This window comes from Hippocampus guttulatus, chromosome 10 (genome assembly GCF_054856545.1).
Source record: "Hippocampus guttulatus isolate MCC_2025c chromosome 10, RoL_Hgut_1.0, whole genome shotgun sequence".
Classification (NCBI taxonomy): domain Eukaryota; kingdom Metazoa; phylum Chordata; class Actinopteri; order Syngnathiformes; family Syngnathidae; genus Hippocampus; species Hippocampus guttulatus.
Window position 1 is genome coordinate 10,442,274 of NC_141270.1, and position 19,554 is coordinate 10,461,827.

Below are 19,554 nucleotides of genomic sequence, written 5' to 3' on the forward strand. Positions count from 1 at the left end.
GAATACTCTCAATCCGGTGTGGAACTCGGCCAACCCTGCCAATTATACCACTGCTTTCTGTGGATTAATAGTAAATGATAATTCCTGGAATTGTTTTTTCCACCATTGATCCCTGTGTCACCAGTTATGAAGATAATCATACATACTGTATAACTTACATGCAAATGACCTGACAAGCTTTGAGTTTACGGGGGTGGGGGGGTCACACAATTGTACATACAGTCAAGATATTGGTATACTCTTTAAACAATAATTCGAATGTAATAATAATTATAATATCTCAATCCTTGTGGTGGTCGTTGGGTGGTTAGCACTTCGCCTCACAGTTCTGAGGTTGTGGCTTTGAATCTGCCTTCCTGTGTGGGGTTTGTATGTTTTCCTCATGGTTGCATGGGTTTTACTTTGACACTCCGGCTCCTTCCACATTTCAAAAATTGTTTTCTTTGGTAAATGTAAGCATCTTAATTGTACATAGTGTCATGTTTGCGTGAATGGTAGAGGTCCCCAAAAAGCAGGGAGGCAGGAGGAGCAGGGTGGGGTGAACAAAATGTATAAACAAAAACACTTGCAGGGATACACTGGAAAAACAAAAACAAAATCAAAAACACAAAGTCCTGAAAACCACAAGAAATCAAAGACAAACAAAGAAACAAACAAAATAACACAAAACCGATGACAGAAGTACATACACATGAGAGGAGCACAAAGACGCACAACAATCTGACAAAGATTGACAGAACCCAGGGAACTAAATACAAGCAAAGTGACGAGACAACGAGAAACGCCTGGACAGGAACCAAAGGGTTGAGGGAGCTGATTGATTAAACACAAGGAACCCAGATGACGAGAAGAGGCGGAGACAAAAAGGGCACATGAGGGAATAATCCATCCATCCATTTAACCTCAAAATCAGAACACATAGACGCAAATATGAGTGTGAATTGTTTATTTGTGCACTGTGATTGGCTCGTGACCAGTCCAGAGTGTACTCCGCTTCTCAGATAAATGTTACAGAAAATACATTGATTTAACAAAAAACTGCATCATATATAGAAGTATAATGTTACAATGCTAGAACTCATAGAATGGGGCACAGTCAGTCATCTGCCTCAGTAAGCATTAACCACAGGGTTTTTTTTCCTAATCACATTTTTATTTGAATTTGTTTTTACTTTATTCCCCACACTGCTCCCCCAACAGACAGACTCAGTGTGTGTGAACTCAGAGCAGCAGAGTGGAAAATGAGGTGCTTTCTCACTGATTTATTTAATAATTTGTTGTCTCATGCAGATCTATCCCGGAGCGGTGGAGCTCATGCAGGTCATAGAGGAATTCATCCACATCGTTGGATTGGGAATGAAGGATTTCCACAATGCTTATTTGATGACTGGGAACTTGGGTAAGAGTGAGCCTCCGAGCTTCTGTTTCTACGGCTATCATTAATTTAGGAGAAATGGTGCGTGAAGAACAATGTGGAGAAAAACTGCTGGGAATCAATAATGTTTAATAAAACAGAGCTGGGGGTCGAAATGTGCCAGATTCCCATGAAAACACACATTTCGCGAGTGAATGGTATCGCAGCCACACTTTTACATTTGGAGAACATCTAAATGCAAATCATCATCATAATTGTACCATGCCGAATCATACGGTATGATTAAAAAAAAAAAAAAAAAAAACAGTCAGTGTGTGCAGAACAGCGGCCAGTTTCATGAAATTGTTTGTGTCACTTCTCACGTTGTCAGTCACACACACAACCGAACCAAAAACAGTAGACATGCTGTATCCCGCCAAGTGAGCCACGAGTGCAGCCACCATGTCACTGGCTATGCACAAACCATGTGTACTGGACCGCTCAAATCTACAAATGAAGATTAAAATGATGGATTCCTGGAAGCACCTAAATGATAGAGATGAACATATTTTCCCTAACAATCTGTGTGTGCATCGTTTGAATGGAGACAAAGTCCCGGCCTACGTGCGCTGATCCAACCAAAAGGCAGAGTGATGGAAAACATTTTTCAATTCGGGCGCACATGCCACACACCAGCCTCACATATGCAATCAACGTGTCGGTCAACTGCGCACTGCACTGTCCCAAGTGAAGGGTGGCTTACGGCCATAATACGAGGTTGAAAAACGTTTGGATTGAATTCACTCACATTTATTTTGTCAAGTGGTTGCACGAAATAAAATCATCTGTATCCGGATTTTTTTGTTTGTTTTGTTTTTAAGTAGATGACACAGCTCAAATGTATCCACTCACTTGATTACATAAAATGCAACGCATGTAATCTGAGAATGCCCAACCTTGCCTGATCTGGAAAAGGGCCCTAGTTGTGCAAGTGACCTGTGGGCCCTGCACTAGATGGCAGAAAGTATCCCTAACCTATGAATGCACCAGGTGCCATTCCGACAAGTATAATACAATAAGTCATCGTAAGTATATCAGCTTTGTATTCAATGAAACAGGCCCACATTTCACACTGAGCAAGTTGAACAATTTCGGAGTAACTTGAGACGAGACCATTATTATTTCTGAATTTTTGTTTGGTGGTGATTGGTGAGATAGGTCTCATGTACACTTGGTGCCTTGGTTCAAGTAGGGCTTTCATTACTCGACTTTAAAACCAAAGAGGATATAAATTCCCGTCACCCTTGAGTCTGCATTCCTAATTAGATCAGCAATTTAGCATTTGGTTTCACTGAAGCACTTGATTCCTTGAAGCATTTTCTTTCAATCAGTTTTGGAAGGATTTGGTCATATTCGAATGAAATGTTAATCGTATATTGATGGCAAATGTGTTCTCTCTGTTGAACGGTGCTGCTGCGATCCATGTAATTAGAGCAGCACGCTGCATATCATGTTGTACTGAAGTGCAATTTCAGCATTAACAAGATTGTTTGAGATGTGGGAGCCTATTGTGGGTGTGTCTGATAGAATGTTATCGAGCTAAAGTGAAATTACAAGTTATTCATTGTCACTGTAATGAGCTTGAAAGCCATTTTTAATGCACCGCCGGTCATAGTGGAGATTAAAACTCCCCTTCTTTGAGACAAAACGTCTCTTGATATGAGTCTTGGAACAATATTTCTCCTCGCTAATGTTCTCGTGGGATCTTTTAGTTTGTGTCGCACTGCCTCCTGGATGATCGCAGGTCTCAGTGGCATTTCATTTCTCAGTCAGCCATGGATGCCGCCTCGCTGGGATGGAATAATAGAACAGCAGTCCTGATTTATTTATGCAAATGAGTGTGAGCATGAACAGCTGGGCTGGTAGGCAATTTCTCCAGAGGAGTCAGGTTTCTTCCGAGCTTCTATTCTTTACAGTGGCCAGCATTTGACCCACTTATCGGAACTACTCGAGACTCAGAGGCTCTTGACAGTGCATGCATGATTTGCAAAATGATGGATAGGAGGCCCCCGAAGAAAATCATTGCAAACACGATGCAATGAATGCATACCAAATAACATGAAAGCCATAGATACTAGGAAAGAGGTTTGTGCATCAATTTCATATTTCATGTTTGTTCGAGCATACATTTGCCCTTCTTTGTTCCTCCAGTAGGACTTAATGACACTCCAGGAGCTTTTTACGTGGCTGTGCTCCACGAAACCAACTCCGAGACTTCACAGGGTAACGTCAGACCAGGATTTGATGTTAAAATTGCAGCTTATAAATCATGTTAATGGAACACTGACAGAGGTACAAGGAAATGAAATAACGTTTGTAAAAACACATATACAAACGTAAGCATGAATATGGGAACAAAATAATTTCCTTGAACTTTGTTCAGGTGTTGTCTTTCAGCGGAACGCCACTGATATTGCAACCAGGGGCATAGCCATCATTTTTTTTAGTGGGGTGGCCAGGTGACGCCACACCTTTCTGAAGGGTGGCCAGACTGCATGTGCACTCACGCACATCATTCGCATTCCGTAAACCCACTCTGTAACGGTGAAGTCTTTGTTTACCCTACCATCCGCAGTCAGTTTCATGGAATAATGTACAGAACTTTGCCCAACACAATCATAACACAATCGAAGTCAAAAGCAACGTTTTGCTGAGCTTCATCTTTTTAGATCATGCAATTTTCTTTAATTGTAAGTTTGTTTGAATGACCAGAGAGTGTCCACCACGGAGCCCTGCATCTGCAGTACTGAGAAACCTCATTAAAAACAAATAAATGTTCCATGGCTTGATGAGAGTTCAAGAGAAATTGTGATTCTAGTCTCCGCTCTAAAAAAACACCCAGACAGAAAGCACAAACATTTCATTTACTGGATTGGGTGCATAAGTCAGAAACAAAGAGCCACAAAAGTGCTGTTTTAAACACATATCGTTTGCTGTGATACTTTGACAAGTGCATATTTTTTAACTTCTTTTACCCAAATTAGGAATGTGCATAATAACCGATGAATTCATGAATCAAGAATTTGGATGCTGGTGTTGACTTATATTGATGAAGTTCCATCTTGAGGCAATTGAGGCCAAAGAGAGTGAACTACGTGGCTGCGCAGGTGCTGTTAATTCTCAACCAGTTTACTCTTCGAATGTGTCTGTGGGACGATGCCGTTCAACTCATTCCCATTGCACGCACTTGCACCAACTTTGGATGTGTTGCGGCCTTCTGCTGCCATTCTTGGATCGGCTTCACAGCCCCATGCTTCACTTTCCGTTCCTGCCTCGTCCATCCATGGCAAGTACCTTTTCATGTGTCGTTCAACATATAGCTGGAACCCCTCGCCCCTCCATTGCCACTTAGAGGTGCAATCTTTTCCGCTTCCGCGCCGCAGCCAAGCGGCACACTTCCTGTTTTCGCACCTAAGCCAGGCTCCATCATTCCTTTTTCAACACCTCATCCAGGTGCAATGCCTCCTTCTTCTGTGCCTTCCGTTCAGACCAATTTTCCTTCCTCTCCTCATTATGTTGTGCAATCAGCTATGTTCACAAAAGAGTTGGATACTATTGCACAACACATCACAAAATTTAATCCAAAGCAAGATGGCTCCGATCGCACTTTTTCCCCATTTCTTTGAAGAATATTTTTCTTCCTTTTTGGAGGTGCAACCAGCGCTCTTGCCTCGTGCGTTTACCTTGCAAGGACAAGGACAGTGAACTACCCCTAGTGCACTGCTACCAAGTTTGACAACATTGTCGGCCATAGTAGAGCGCCCTGAACTACCACGAGTGCACCGCCCAGGAGGGCCAGAGACTTCAAAAGCCAGGTGCACCAAGACGGAAGGTCTCACGTATTTTGCGCTGCAAAATATACAGCAGTATAGGTGTAAAATGCACGTTTATTTATGTATTCATAGTTAAGTTCACTTAGAATAAGAGTCTGGATTTCCCACAACTACTAATGAAACATGCATCAGTTACGGGTGGTTTTTACATTGATCATTTCCGGTTCTCATAACAGCTCGTGGCGGTCATTGGTCCTTCTGATTGAACAAATGAATATGCCTTGATGCCAAACATCAGGATGAGTCACTGGATGTTCTCTCATTTGTTGCAGCCTCTTGACCCAGAGGGTTAATAAAAGATTGTTACTCATACCTCCTTTCTTTGCTCATAGAACATTTGGTCTCATTTAAAAGCATTGTTTTTTGTTCTCAAATCCGTTTTGGAAAACTGGTTGAAGCTTGTTCTTGATTGTACAATAGTCCTGTAAATATGCTTTTAGTCACGTCAAATCAAACGTCTGCACGTCACTCTCATGTTGAAACAATAATTACAACAGTATCCTACAAATGAGTACTGTATTGTGCAAGAACATTTCTTTTCTCCTTTTTGAATTACAGTGCATTGTTAAAATAAAGTAATGGCCTCAATATATTTTATTTGATTATTTTTTAATTCTTTCACTTTGAGGTGTCAATTTTTAAGGTTTTGTGACTCATATTTGAGATCAAATCACATCTTCTTGCCCTCTACCGGGCTCTAGCTTTTTTGCTGCTATTTGACCTTTTCTCACAATCATTTTAACAGAGTTGAATAGTATACAGCTCTAATAAAAAATACAGGTTTAAACTAAAGGCAGGGCATCACAGGCAACATAAGGGCAACCGAAAGACTTTGCTTACAATTTACAAGGTTATGGATAAAAATAAAAAAAACTAGTTAGCAAGCTAACATTTTGAATCTGACATCGACTTTCTTATCCAAAAAACACATTTCCAAGACTAAACATTGCTCAATGAGGCCTATGATCGCAAAAGTGTTTCACTCCAGCTCCTTTTCTTTTCTTGTGAGCATTCAAAGTACAAAGTGGTACTTTGGACACGCTGGGAAGTTATGAAGGACATTTAGCTCTGGCTGGCGTATTTATAACATAATAGTCAGATGTACAAATATATATACTACTTTACTACAATTTTTGTTTTCGTACTGTGTTGCTTTCGATAACTTCGTACTCACAAAACAAATATTTGAATTTCTAATTCCAATCTGAACTTAATTTGACCTTCTCAAAACCTTTGAATTAAAACATCTAATTGTTCAGTTTGTCTGTACGTTTCACACAAGTTCTTGTTCTTGAACCAGGAGGTGCAAGCAGTGGCATGTGGTTCATGACCGGTGAGGCAGTGACTCAACATTCAATGGACTGAGCAAGGCAATATTCACAAGCGTTTGACCCATGAATTGATCAAAACATTCCCAAGAACGTCCACTTCTATGCCTTTCTGTGACTCTTCTGTCTCTCTCCATTGAAACCTGCCGTTGATATTCGGTGACACTCAATTAGAAGGTCAAGTTCTGCATTGACTAGGGACCGACAATGCATTGCTCGCTCTCTGTCATCTTGGTGTCAAAATGTGAATAGCACAAGGAAGAGAACTATTTTAAATCAGGAAATGTATTGGGAGATTTATAGATCAAACTAATTTTGCACACATGGACATGTGCATTCAAAAGTTGACAGAAAGCCAAATTCATTTCATTTGTAAAGTTTAGAATGTATTCTGGGTTCATCCTGAATTCTCACCAGAAAGCCCACTCTCTCTAACTTTTCTGCAAGTAGCGTAGCTACGGATGAGTGCATCAATGCATCATTCAAACATAATGAGTGCAGTGCCATAAACTCCCTCCATGTGAAAATGAACCACATTTTCGGTGCACTGAATCGCATCACAATCCTGAATGATTGCTTTATTTGTGTTGCCGAGCCCCATCGGGCAGATGCAGAGCGCCGTTTACATGCAGAATTAGCCTGCACTGTGAAAAGCAGCCTTTCCTCTATAGTGTTGCCTTTCATGCTGTGCCCCATGACTGAATAAGGTACCCAAACCGCTGCCGCACCCAGCATCTGGCACCTTCTTACACACTTGGTGCAATGTGATTTCATGGCCGCTCCTGGATCATCCCAAACATACAGACACGCCTTCCTCGTCACAGTCTTCATCCCAGCGTGGAGCCTTGCCAGGATCCAAATGGTATTGTTGGCAAAGAGCGATGAACAATGGAGCTTTTGCATCAATGGGGATTAGCCTCACATTCCCCTCTCTGAAGCAGCACCTGACTGGCACAGGCTGTGATAGCAGGTGGAGAACAGGCCAGCTTTATCCTCCACTTGTAATGCCGAGGCTCGTTTGCTTGATCTGGAGCATTGCCGCGGTGCACGGACAGACCCTTTGTGGCACCTCAACAGGGAGGTGAGAAAAGGAGAGACCGAATAAGGAGATTACCTTTTATACTAGTTGTCAGCTGCCAGTTCTAGCTCAGATGAGATCATTTCTGTTGGGAACACTCAGGATATGCTTGATTTTGTTCCAGGGCTCCCCCAAACAGTTGTTTCATTTCATTGAGGTCACGTTTGTCAGATAATGGTTTTTGCACACACATATGCTGAAGTATAAATTGTATCAAGAAAAAAAAGGACTTGTGATTGATAATGAGAAGAATAATTTGGATATATATCCAATGCGTCTGCATATAGAGTTTATCAGGTTGATTTTATCCATCCTATGGAAATAGAGCCCAGCGTGTGTAGAGTTGTCCGTCACTATGTGACCTGTGATTGGTGACCAGTACTGGGTGTTTCCGATGGGATTTCAGTGGGACTTAAAGTCACACAACCTGCTTTGAGTTCATCGATAGCGACGTACAAATATTGTGTTATTTGTGCAGTGGCCAGCATCCAGAGACTTCCAGCCGTGTCAGTGATGACTGATATCAACTTCCCCATGAAGGGCCGTAAAGGCATGGTGGACTGGGCAAGGAACTCTGAAGATAAGGTGGTCATCCCAAAAGCCCTCTTCGTCTCCCAAAGTGCAGGTTGGTTTCCCAATATTTCACAGAGCTTCCCCAAGTCGTAGAAATAATCTCTTGATTGTACATTTATTCAGGCATATTATTCAGTGCAGTGGCTTTCCTATTTTTCAATTCATTGCCTTCTGAGTTTATTTCCAACTGACTGCATAATGATAAACCTGGAGGCCATTATGAAAGATGGAAAATAAAAATCACCTGCTGCCAAATTTCTGAATACTGTCGAGGAAGCGAGGCCAACCTGCCTTGCTGGGCTTGTTCAGTCACAGTCAACTCAGCAGTTCCTTCTTCCTTATCAACCACACGCCATTTAGAGTATTGGGTTAATTGCTGTTATCTGATAACAGAATAAATGCCTGCAGGAGAAACTGCGACACATTCTTCATCGTAACTGCTGTGACTCGTTTTGATTTCAAAGTTTCAACCTTCGGATGAGTAAAGAAGTTGCAAAAATACCCGTCATAAATAAACCAAATCATAAACATCATTAGCCTAATCATCAGTGCAATTTTAGATTAGATAAGAAAATAATACAGACTTTATTCATGAAATGTTTACAAATTGTACATCAGCATGCATGCATGCTTACACTGCACTACTTGAACTAACTATCTATTGTTACTTACCTCTTGTTTCCCTTTAGATATGGAGGGATCCCCTGTCTTCATTTTGGGAACAGTTCTTTACAAGACCCTTGGACTCATGCTACCATCACCAAAGTGAGAAAACTTTGTGATATTTCTTACTGAAATCCAACGAAAGAGACAGAACACAGATCTTTGTTTTGTCATTTGAATGTTGCATCGTTGCCTAAAGGGATCATAACATGTTGTACCAGCCTGTTCTCACAAGAGTTAGAGAGGATCCAAAATGTTAAAATTGGAGAAAACGTTTTGACAATTTTTGAAATAGCTTCATGGTATCCCCTGATCCTAACTGCTTCAGAATCATAGCTCTCTGGCAAAATTACAAATTTTCACACCACACTGTGGAGGAGCTACCCTATAAGTTATGTACTTTTTCTTGAGAACACATTGTCGCTTTACCTGTTGGCCGCCCTCAAACGTTGTCTCCTCCGCTATATTCAAGACGCTTTACAGCACATGCGGGCACATGTTGCTACATTGCCTCAGATGAAATCACATGAACACTCTTATAATTGGGGATCTGGCTATGTTCAGAATTATCCAGTCATGTTCAAACTCCTGAGAAATGGAAGTCAGCACACACCTACCACCATAAATGCAGTTAATTAGCTCTGGTATTCCTAAAAAGACCATCAGGATGCAGCCCCAAAGCTAAAACTTCTTCTCAATACATCCCTTGGACCAACGTCCAAAGACAGAGCAGCCATTGCAGTGGACCAGGCCACCATTTCCATCTTCAGCAGCTGACCTTAGTGTGCATATGATAAAAACAAATTGTCAAATTTAAGTTCCTTTTTTCCAAATGTCAAGTTTGCGAAGTTCTAAAAAAGTAATAATACCCCGCCCCCCTCCACGACTTTCCTTGAAATGCAGTCATTCAAGTGCACCGAAAGTGGTGCGCCACAGAGTTGAACAAAAAGTCCATTGACATTCACTTTACAGAATGTTCAAAAAAGATATTCAAAGCATATAAAATGTCTGACAAAAATATTCTTAGCTCTCGTGGTGTTGGAAGGACGGCCATCCTTTGTGTTACTACCTCGCTCCTGCTTGCATCTAAAGAGAGGCTATTCAGTCAATCTGTAAAATCACGAGTAAGGATTTTGAAAACATCACATCTTAAAAGTAGAGGAGTCAAAAAAGCATCATGTTCATAACTGACAAAGCTTTGATTTGTTCTCCCTGTTATCTTTTGTACTCGGACATTAGGAACACAGATGGTAAATGATTGATTTTTCATGTGTATGATTCTACTTTTACTTATAGGGTATTTTTGTGTAAAGTCAAAAAAGAAATTGCAGAAAAACATTGTGGTGTAGTTCAATAATGTTTTTTTTATTATGGAATATACAGTATGCCTGCAAAAAGGCCATGTCAATTCAAAATACTCCATGTATTGCTTTTCTGGTACAAAAAAGCAATACGGTATAACAAGAGTCAATATCCCTGGCGCAGTTTGACAACAAAGTTGAATAAAATACGGTACCGGTTAGCATTGTATTGGTTTGTGGGGGAATTTAAATTTTAACCACAAAAAAGGAACGGTACCAGATCAATAGAATAACAATATCGAGTGTCACTAAAATATGTACGGGTATGTACATATATACTCATTAGGCAATGAGAGTGAATAGACTGAGTAGCAGTAATGTATGTGACAATTGTACATAAGTGATAATCTTGATATTCATAAATGCACATGCCAGTGGAAACTGTACATGAATACATTTATACTGTATACGCAGGTGTGCATGGCAGCTGTACGTGAATCAATAATTATTCATGTGTGCAAAACACAAGTTGCTGGTTTATCCATCCATCTATCCTTTCAATAGTACACATTCTTATTACGTTCACGGGTAGGCTGGAGGCTCACCCAGCTCTCTTTGGGTGAGAGGCAGGGTACACTCTTTGTAAGCCAATCACAGGGCGCATATAAACAAACAACCATTATAGGCAACCTGGAGTCTTTGGTTGCAACTTCATTCAGAAAAAAAATACGCGCATAAGTAAGAGTAGTCAGATAAATGAGGGCCAAATGTGGCATCTGCAACTAGCTTTGGCAAATTTAAGAGTTGATGAAACAGTCACTTGCCAACAACGAGCTGAGTAGGTTGAGCTTTCATTGGAATTTTTATCCATACTTATATTGGTATACATGCGAAAATCCAAAAGAAAAAACGATGCTTTTATAGTTATCCTTTTAAAGGCAATGTTTTTGATGTTGTTCTTGGAATGGACTCTTATTGGATTGTGCAGGTTAAGGTTATCCAATTATTGAGTCGTTGAGGTTACAAAGTAATAGAAAGTCTTGTCAAGAGGATAATTCAAACAATAACATTTATTCCTTCTGTCATATATTTATGGGCGTTTCAGGAACCACACAATCGTGAACTCCAAGGTCATTGCTGTCACTGTCAGGCCGGGGCCCAAGGCCATCCAGTCCCACCTGGAGATTGAACTGGCTCACCTGGCCAATGTAAGCACAGGCTCACATGATCACCAAAGCACTCTCATTTTAATGATTATAAATATTCATAGTTAGCCACAAAAATGTTTGATGATTCCCTTTTTTTTAAATTCTCTGGGTAATGAAGTGTTTGTAAGTTGTCAAAATGTGTTGAAGGACAAACAAATTGTGTCACAGGTTAATTAGAATTCTGACAGTGGTGGCCATGAAGATTAATTGTTTTTATCATTCACTTTAATTACTTTTTTGTATACATTTTGCCAATTTCTATTTCTTTCAGGGAACCCTCAGCCCATACTGTGCACTGTGGGACAACAGCATAATGTGAGTACAACCGGAGCCACTCGTTCAATTACTTTCAGTAGTGCTTTCAGCAGTGAAGCAAGCAAGTTGGAGAGATTTTACTCAGTTCACTGAGTAATACGAAATTAAGGATATACGTGAAGCCAAAATGCGTGAGGATAAGAAGCCAAAATGCTTCTGGTTACAGCGGTGAAGTCTTAATCATTCCTGAATTGCTGTTGAATTTAATTATTTGGGTTTTTTTATGCTACCATTATAATTTTGAAAAATATTCTGTAATGTACGGTTAGTGTTGTCGTTTAGGCCTAGAGCAAATTGCAAATGGTTTACCCATGATAAATATCAGCATCCCAGACATCCCATGTTGTATCCGCCAGCATTCAAAGTCTTGCTACTGATACAGCCGAGTAATATCAAAGGGAAGGTTGGTGTGATGAAAAAAGAGATATCAAAAATGATTGAAAAATGATTTGAGGTTTGACTTGAACTACAGTACGTTGGGCTTGGTGTATCAGAAATAATTGAAAACCTATAATGCCCATGGGTTGTGTACAACATCAACAATTATTGGAGATTAGACCATCAACAGGATTTATGAGAGGGGATGTCATAAAAAGGAAAACATTTACTAAATTGATTTTTGCTGCGAGATACCATGATTTCCTCAGTCAACTGTCAGCTGCATCAAGCCTTAAAAGCAGTCAGGTTCTTGTTGACTATAAAATACAATTTTATCTGTTTGGAAAAGCTTGAAAGATTTGTGACTGGAAGAGTGTGTAAAATGAGAAATGTGCCAATTTGACCCTTCACTTCATCTACACGAGCCATCTTTTACAATTCTCAATCAAGTAGATTCTTGTTTTGACATTGAGAAATAAGCTTTCGATCGGAAACTCCTTGGGTACCGAAGACAAACTTTGGACAAAGTGTAGCCTTGTGTCTTCATGGAAACAAGAATAGCCAAGTATTGCTTTATGCTGTGCATTGTTTCTGTCGAGGAGATGCTGCCACGATTACATCAAAACAAATATGAGTCAGCCATGACTCAGGACAGTCGCTCCTTCAAACCACAGCTACAGTATATAAGTGGTTACGCAACCTCAGTTTTACATGGAACACCATTAAGTCAATGTCCAATTTGATGGAAAAGACAAAGACATTTGCAAGGCATTAAAAATGGACCACCTGAAGTGTCAAGGCCACAAATACTGCAGAGCTGAATAACAGAACAAGCCATGAGGATGCCACAACACATAGGGCTTATCCATACTTTCAAAATGAACCTTTTTCTTTTTCACCCATTCTGCATGTGCATATTTTATATTCTGTATGTTTCGGATAATAGATGAATGGGTAGATGGATTTCTCTTTGATATTGGTTGACGTCATAATGCTGTGCTATATGTGATAATGTTCTTTTCACTTTTCCGGCTGACATTGCTTTTGCCAGCACTCTTGCAGAATGACGTTAATATGCAAAGCATGGTTTCATCATACTGGAATGGTCCAGTATGCTCCAATGGACAATCTTCATGTACTGTATTGGTTCGAACTGTTGCTGCTCGTAGCCATTACACAAAGGAATCCCATGACTCAGTGTGTTGAATGTGAGCCACAACACTGAAGCAGTTGCTTGCCCACATTTTACATAATGCAGGCTTATTGGATGACATTGTTGAATGTGCTGGATCCTCTCAGGCCACATTTAGTGTGTGTGTGTGTGTGTGTGTGTGTGTCTGTGTGCGTTGTATACACATGCAGGAACCTCTCCTTTTCTTTTGCATCTTTTGCAAAGTAGCTGCTGTTTGCACAAATTCCATTCGAAATGAATACAAGACACAACTTGAAACTAATCTTTGTTTTTTTTACTTATTTATTCTACCCTCACTGACCACAGGTGTTACGAAATCAACCACCGATTGATTGTATGCACCGTATGGGCTAAAAACCTCTTACTCCGTTGATTTTTCAATGAGGTGATGGACTACACTCATTACCTTTGCCTGAATATTAAGGATTTAGTTTACCAATATATTGGCATGATTGTCCCCCTATTATGGTTTGCTTTGATGAGTTTCGTGTGGAAAGGACCTGACCTAAACGACAACAGAGAGTCTAATATGAGTGACCTCTGACCTCATAAATGGTCACCTGGATGAATAGACAAACATTGCCACACTCACAGATTCATGTAGCCTATCATCCCATCTTTTCTTCAAGTTTCAGTTGGTATGATAGCAAGCTGTCCAAATACTTTGGTCCATATTGCGTCACTTCATGTAGAACCAACAAGTATAACCCATTAACCGGATGTTTTTACTTAAAGATGTTAGTGCATTTGCATTCATTAGAAAGCCTTAAAGTAGCAGTCTCCAATGAAGACAGCATTTTTATGGCAAAATAAATAGCATCGATTGAACACATTTTCTCCTCTATTGTGCTGTTTGAAGGCATCTGGTCTATTTCAGAACAGGAAAGACACAACTGGGAAAACTCTCCATGTGTTTGTCTGACTTTCAGCAAAGCCAGTGTTTATTACAGCCATTATTTTATGATCCACACCCAGTCATTTCCATTGGCAAATGACTCCACAGGGCGATTAGCGTAGCACACAGTTGGCTGGTCCGATTAAAATAGGAGATGCGCTCAGAGGGCCATAGAGGAGGGGAAACATACCATCTGTCTGACATGTTTCAAACAAAACCACAGTGTAAGGATGTGAGTTTTGTTTATATGTTGCCCCATGCACTGAGTAATTATAAGTATGTGTCAGACCTTGAGGATGCTAGTGGTAGCTATAAAGCTGTACCTGAGTGGGGACTGAACCCACACTGTTTGCACCGACGTAACCTGAATGCACCTCTGTATCAGTGACAACTAATGTCACATAACAAAAGTCCCAAAAAACAATGTTCAAATAACAATAACAACAACAACAAACAAAAAAAACGGGAATAGAATTGACAACAACAGGCAATGATCTGACAAAAACAGAACGAAAGCAGGAATCCAAATCCAAGCCAACTGACAAGACTATGAGGAACACCTGGACAGGAAAGCGTGGCTGAGGGATCTGACAAGAACAGGTGGACACAAAACTTACCAAAACAGACATCCATCAATCAATTTTCTAATTCGCTCATCCTCACAAGCGTCACGGGCGCGTGGCAGCCTAACAAAGCTGTCTTCGGGCAACAAGCGGGATACACCCTGAACTGCTTGCCAGTCAATCACAGGGCACACACATAGACAAACAACCATTCACACTCACGGTCATTCCTAGGGACAATTTAGAGCATAGGTGTCAAGCTCAGATCCTGGAGGGCCACTGTCCTCCATTTTTCCAACTGTCCCTGTTGCAACACACCTGATTCAAATGAACAGGTTAGATATCAGGCTTCCGCAGAGCTTGCTGATGATCAGATAATTTGAATCAACTGTGTTGCAACAGGTTGACTTGAGTTTGACACTGATAATTTAGAGAAGGGGTAAGGAACTCCTGCCTGTTTTCGAGCTCTCCCTGTTCCAACACACCTGATCCAATTGCTCATGATCATTTCAGGCTTATACAGAGCTTGCTGATGAGCTGATTGTTTGAATCAGGTGTGCTGGAGTAGGGAGGGATCTAAAACAGGCAGGATATGGCTCTCGAGGAACCGGAGTTCCCTACACCTGATTTACAGTCTTCCATTAACCTGCCATGCATGTTTTTGGAATGTGGGAGGAAACCGGAATATCCAGAGAAAATCCACGCAGGCACGGGGAACACATTCAAACTCCACATAGGAAGTCGGAGCCGGAATTGAACCCTGCACCTCTGCACTGTGAGGCGGATGTGATGACCAGTCAATCACAAGGCCGCCCCACAAGACGTTGAAAAAGGGACACAGGAACAACATGACAAAGCAAAATCCAACAAATCAGCAAGCACACAGCCCATGACAACTAACATAATACAAAAATTGTAAAATTTTATGTGATAAATGTTTACATTTATTTGTAAATTGAATTAACTGATGCTTCAAATCTAAATTATGTACTTAATCTTCTTATATCAATTATATCATCAGTTTTTAACTTTACATTCATTACCTTTTTTTTAAACTATTTTGCAGAGTTTAAGCACTTGGTGTCTTGAACATATGTTAATTCCAATATTTAAAGGGTCAGATTGCCTCTAAACTGTGACTACAAGTGAAGTTCAGAATGACATTTCAATCCAGCTTCAACCGTTTTAAAATACCCCTGCCATTTAATGCTTCAAATCTACTCAATCCCGGCTAACCACTGTGAAGTGAGCCAAGTGATTATCGTCTTGATTTCTAAATTGTGTTCCTTCACAGATTATCCTCAAAGTGTAGTAAAGGGTTTCACTAATCTGGAATTTGCTACGTCAGGATTAACCGCATCTCACCACCGTTTTAACACATTTCCAAACACTCAGCATTTTACATGCTGAAAACGTATCCTGTTATTTAGCTGTTGTTTCCTTCTGTTCCATTTCATACATTATGATATAAAACCAAATTGCCTTTGCAACATGTTTTGTTTCATTTTGACTGTAATGCCAAGACTCATGCTGGATTTACTCAGGATTTACTCTCTGAGCTACTTAGAGAGAGAAGCAAATATATTTTTGTAAACAATACCGTTGAAGTTTTGTAACAAAATAAGACAAAGGACCTCTCTCTTTACAGTGGTTAGTAAATGATTCGAAAGGATTTCTCTAAGATGGTGTTCATTCTCTCTTTTTCACCTGCAACATTCATGTAAGTGAAATTTTGGTGGAGCACAAACTGTACATCTAGAATAACCTCCAGAATCAAGGCTGATCAATAATTCACATTTGGAGTGGTGAGAAGCATCTGTTGCAGCTTGATCCTGGCTAGAAGCCAAACGGGCCACATGTAAACACTGCAAGATACGACTAAATTTAGACTAAAGATGTGAGATGAACTCCATTATGAAACTCTTCCGATAGACTGTGGTGTGCTAGAAAATCCGTCGATTTGTACCCATTATTTTTTCTTCATTTATCAGGGTTTTTTTTAACCATTTTTTTTCCGGCTTCCATTGTTAAAAGAGTGTCCTCTGCTGATGTGCACTGCTTACACTAACGTAATGGCGGTGAAGAGAGAAGACCGAGTTAATAAAAGCAAAGTCAGTGTTGCCAACTTTATGATTTCTCCATTTTGGTTCGAGGTATTTGCCTCCCTCAAGCAAAAACATTTCATGAAAACTATTATTTCAAATTCCTGCTAAGAAACAGAAAATACGAACGGAATCAGTTTCACATGGTTTTATGTATAAAAGCAAAGTTAATCATGGAGTCAATAGTGCTGAGCATTGCCCAAGACATGCTGCTTATTTATTCATTGCATTGTATCAACACATGTACAACATTTGACTGATAGTACTGTTCGTGCTTTAAAAAAATGTCAAGATTTCAAACGTTTTTATGTTCTTTAGAAGAGCTGCAGACACATTTTATGGACCGTCAAATGTTTTTAAATGGAAATCACAATTAGAGAAAGAATGCTCTAACTATTCAGCCTTGTTATGGTTTTTAAAATAGATTTTTATACACTTGGTCTCTACTCAATCTGGACTTGAGATGTTTTGATCTTTTCTTGGTCTCGGTGAGTTCGGGTATCAGGCAAGACTTGTTCTTGGATTGTTTGTTCTTGAGCCACCCTTCAAGTTAGACAAAGAAATTGTCGGCGGGGGATTTAACTGTGCGAATAACAGGGCAACATCAATTTGCAGCGATGGCGTTATCTCAACCTTGTCTGGAGCATTATTTGCATGTCACATCAATGACCATGTGGGTCAAGTAATCCTAGTGATGCTAGTTTGGCAACTCAGCAGGCTTCCGCCCGAGACAACGTCCTACACAGTGGCATGAGACATGGAAGGGGTCACGGTTGTCACGTAGCGAGGTGGTGGTGGACCCCAAAAAGAAGGCAAGAGGGAGGAGCAGGGTGTCTTTGAAGAAGTGTATTGATAAAACACAGAAAACTAAATCCCAAACAAACAAAGTCCAAAGTATCAAACAAAAACCATGACTGAAGCTCAAAACTATCAATAACAGAAACATGACCAAAAACATGACCTAAACATGACAGCAGCAAGGAGCAACAAACAATGACCCGACAATGAGTAGTCGGCCGGGAGTCCTTTTATAGCCACTAATTACCTAACGACCAACAGGTGTGCAGCTGCAGGGAAAAGCCCCACAGTGCCACCTGTTGGTCACAAACCGAAACATGACAAAGGTGGAACGGCATTTGGAATGCATTCAAGAGATGACTTCAATCATATCATGAAATTCATAGTGATGCAATCATCTCATGTGCTGTTGCCATATGGTTTGGTTTGGTTTGTTTATTGAACATAAAACATATACAGTAATAATTTGACAGAAAATAAGGTAAATATCACTGAATTTGGAAAAGGAAAGAAGGCCATGGAGCAAGAAGCCAATGCATGCTCTACAAGTTAAAGATGTACAATTGCAGCTGAAAGTCGGCGATGCATCTGAAAAGCAGAAATAACTCGACTCTGGTTTTGCTTTGTGTGAAAGTTTTTTTATTTGGGTCCAATTTACTTCACTTTGTATGCCGTGACAAAGGGCCCTTTTAATAGTTTTTCTCGTTTGCCGCCAGTTTTCTTTGACATTTCCATATCTGAAATCGGCGGCTGTCAAAGTTTTGACGTCACAGTCATCCGATTGCTGCATTTGCACCACAGACGTGCCCTTGATCAGATTTAGTCCCAGCGAGAGAGAGCAAGTTTTTGTTGCCTTTAGTTTAGGCTTTTAATGGAAAGTGCACTGCAGATAGGAAGAGCACAATGGTATCCTTATTTTGATGATATCTGTATCAAAAGATAGAGCAAGAATAAGAGGTGGTAGTGCACTGATATTCAACAAAATTTTTAGTTCTGCTGCAGTAAAAAAAAAAAGAAAAAGATGGATGACTGTCAAGAATTGAAACATGCCTAAGGAGGTCTTATTGTTTTGTGCGCATTCAAGTAACTAGCTCCATAATCATTGGCTTGTATGATACATTAAATCAGTTATATGAACAAAGTAATTGTACCTTAAAATAGCAACTTGGCCCACTGGGTTCTATAATAATTGAACTTGCACTCAGTTATTGCCCTTTCAAAACCCATATACGTTCTTGAATATTGGTGGACCAGCCAGGGCATTGCTTATGTTCTGTTCACACGCATGTTTTGTCTTGACTTCTTGAGTGTCTGTCCATGTTTTTCTTGCACAACATTTCTGCTCATGTTGAATTGTAGCTGTAAGAGCATCTATATTTATTTATATGCCTTTTAAACTCACATTTTCAGTCTGTTAATGGATGGATTTTGAAATATGAAAATGCATGGTTGGATATTCTGTATGTTCACCCACTCAGGCCCTTAGGCTGACAGTCATTAAATTGCCTGTCATCGGTACATCAAGGACTTCGGTGTTCAGTGTTTGCCTAATTTGCAATAAACACACAAAAATTTAAAGTCCTATTGCTGTGAGGAAATATTGCAAATGCGTTGCATGTTTAAACAAAAGCATCGCGGACAAGGAACTATTTAGGGTGGGGAATGGAAGGCCCGTGGGCCATGTAAGTCTTCTGAGAGCATTTGATCTACCGAACATGCAATCCTAAAAACAAATCAAACCTCACAGGAACTGTTCCAAAAAGCCCCAAAACATTTAACCCACAAATACGCCTCATATATAATCAGCAGTATTTGCTTCATCTTGCATCATATTTTACTCATAAAATTAGGAGGGAAGACCCACTGTCAAATGGCTCCTGCTTAAAAAAATAAATATGTCAATAAAATAAAAG

The 19,554-nt window shown here is 40.1% G+C and overlaps 1 protein-coding gene across 4 annotated transcripts in view; it reads left to right on the top strand.

Moving 5' to 3' along the window:
• The window catches only part of adgrb3 (adhesion G protein-coupled receptor B3), a 122,603-nt gene that overhangs the window by 74,589 nt on the left and 28,460 nt on the right, over positions 1–19,554 (top strand). For all 4 annotated transcript variants that reach the window (XM_086121746.1, XM_086121747.1, XM_086121744.1 and 1 more), the window contains exons 12-16: positions 1,291–1,399; positions 8,132–8,278; positions 8,916–8,991; positions 11,296–11,398; positions 11,670–11,713. In XM_086121746.1, the coding sequence (XP_085977872.1) occupies positions 1,291–1,399; positions 8,132–8,278; positions 8,916–8,991; positions 11,296–11,398; positions 11,670–11,713 (479 nt within the window). The remainder of the gene's footprint in view (positions 1–1,290; positions 1,400–8,131; positions 8,279–8,915; positions 8,992–11,295; positions 11,399–11,669; positions 11,714–19,554) is intronic.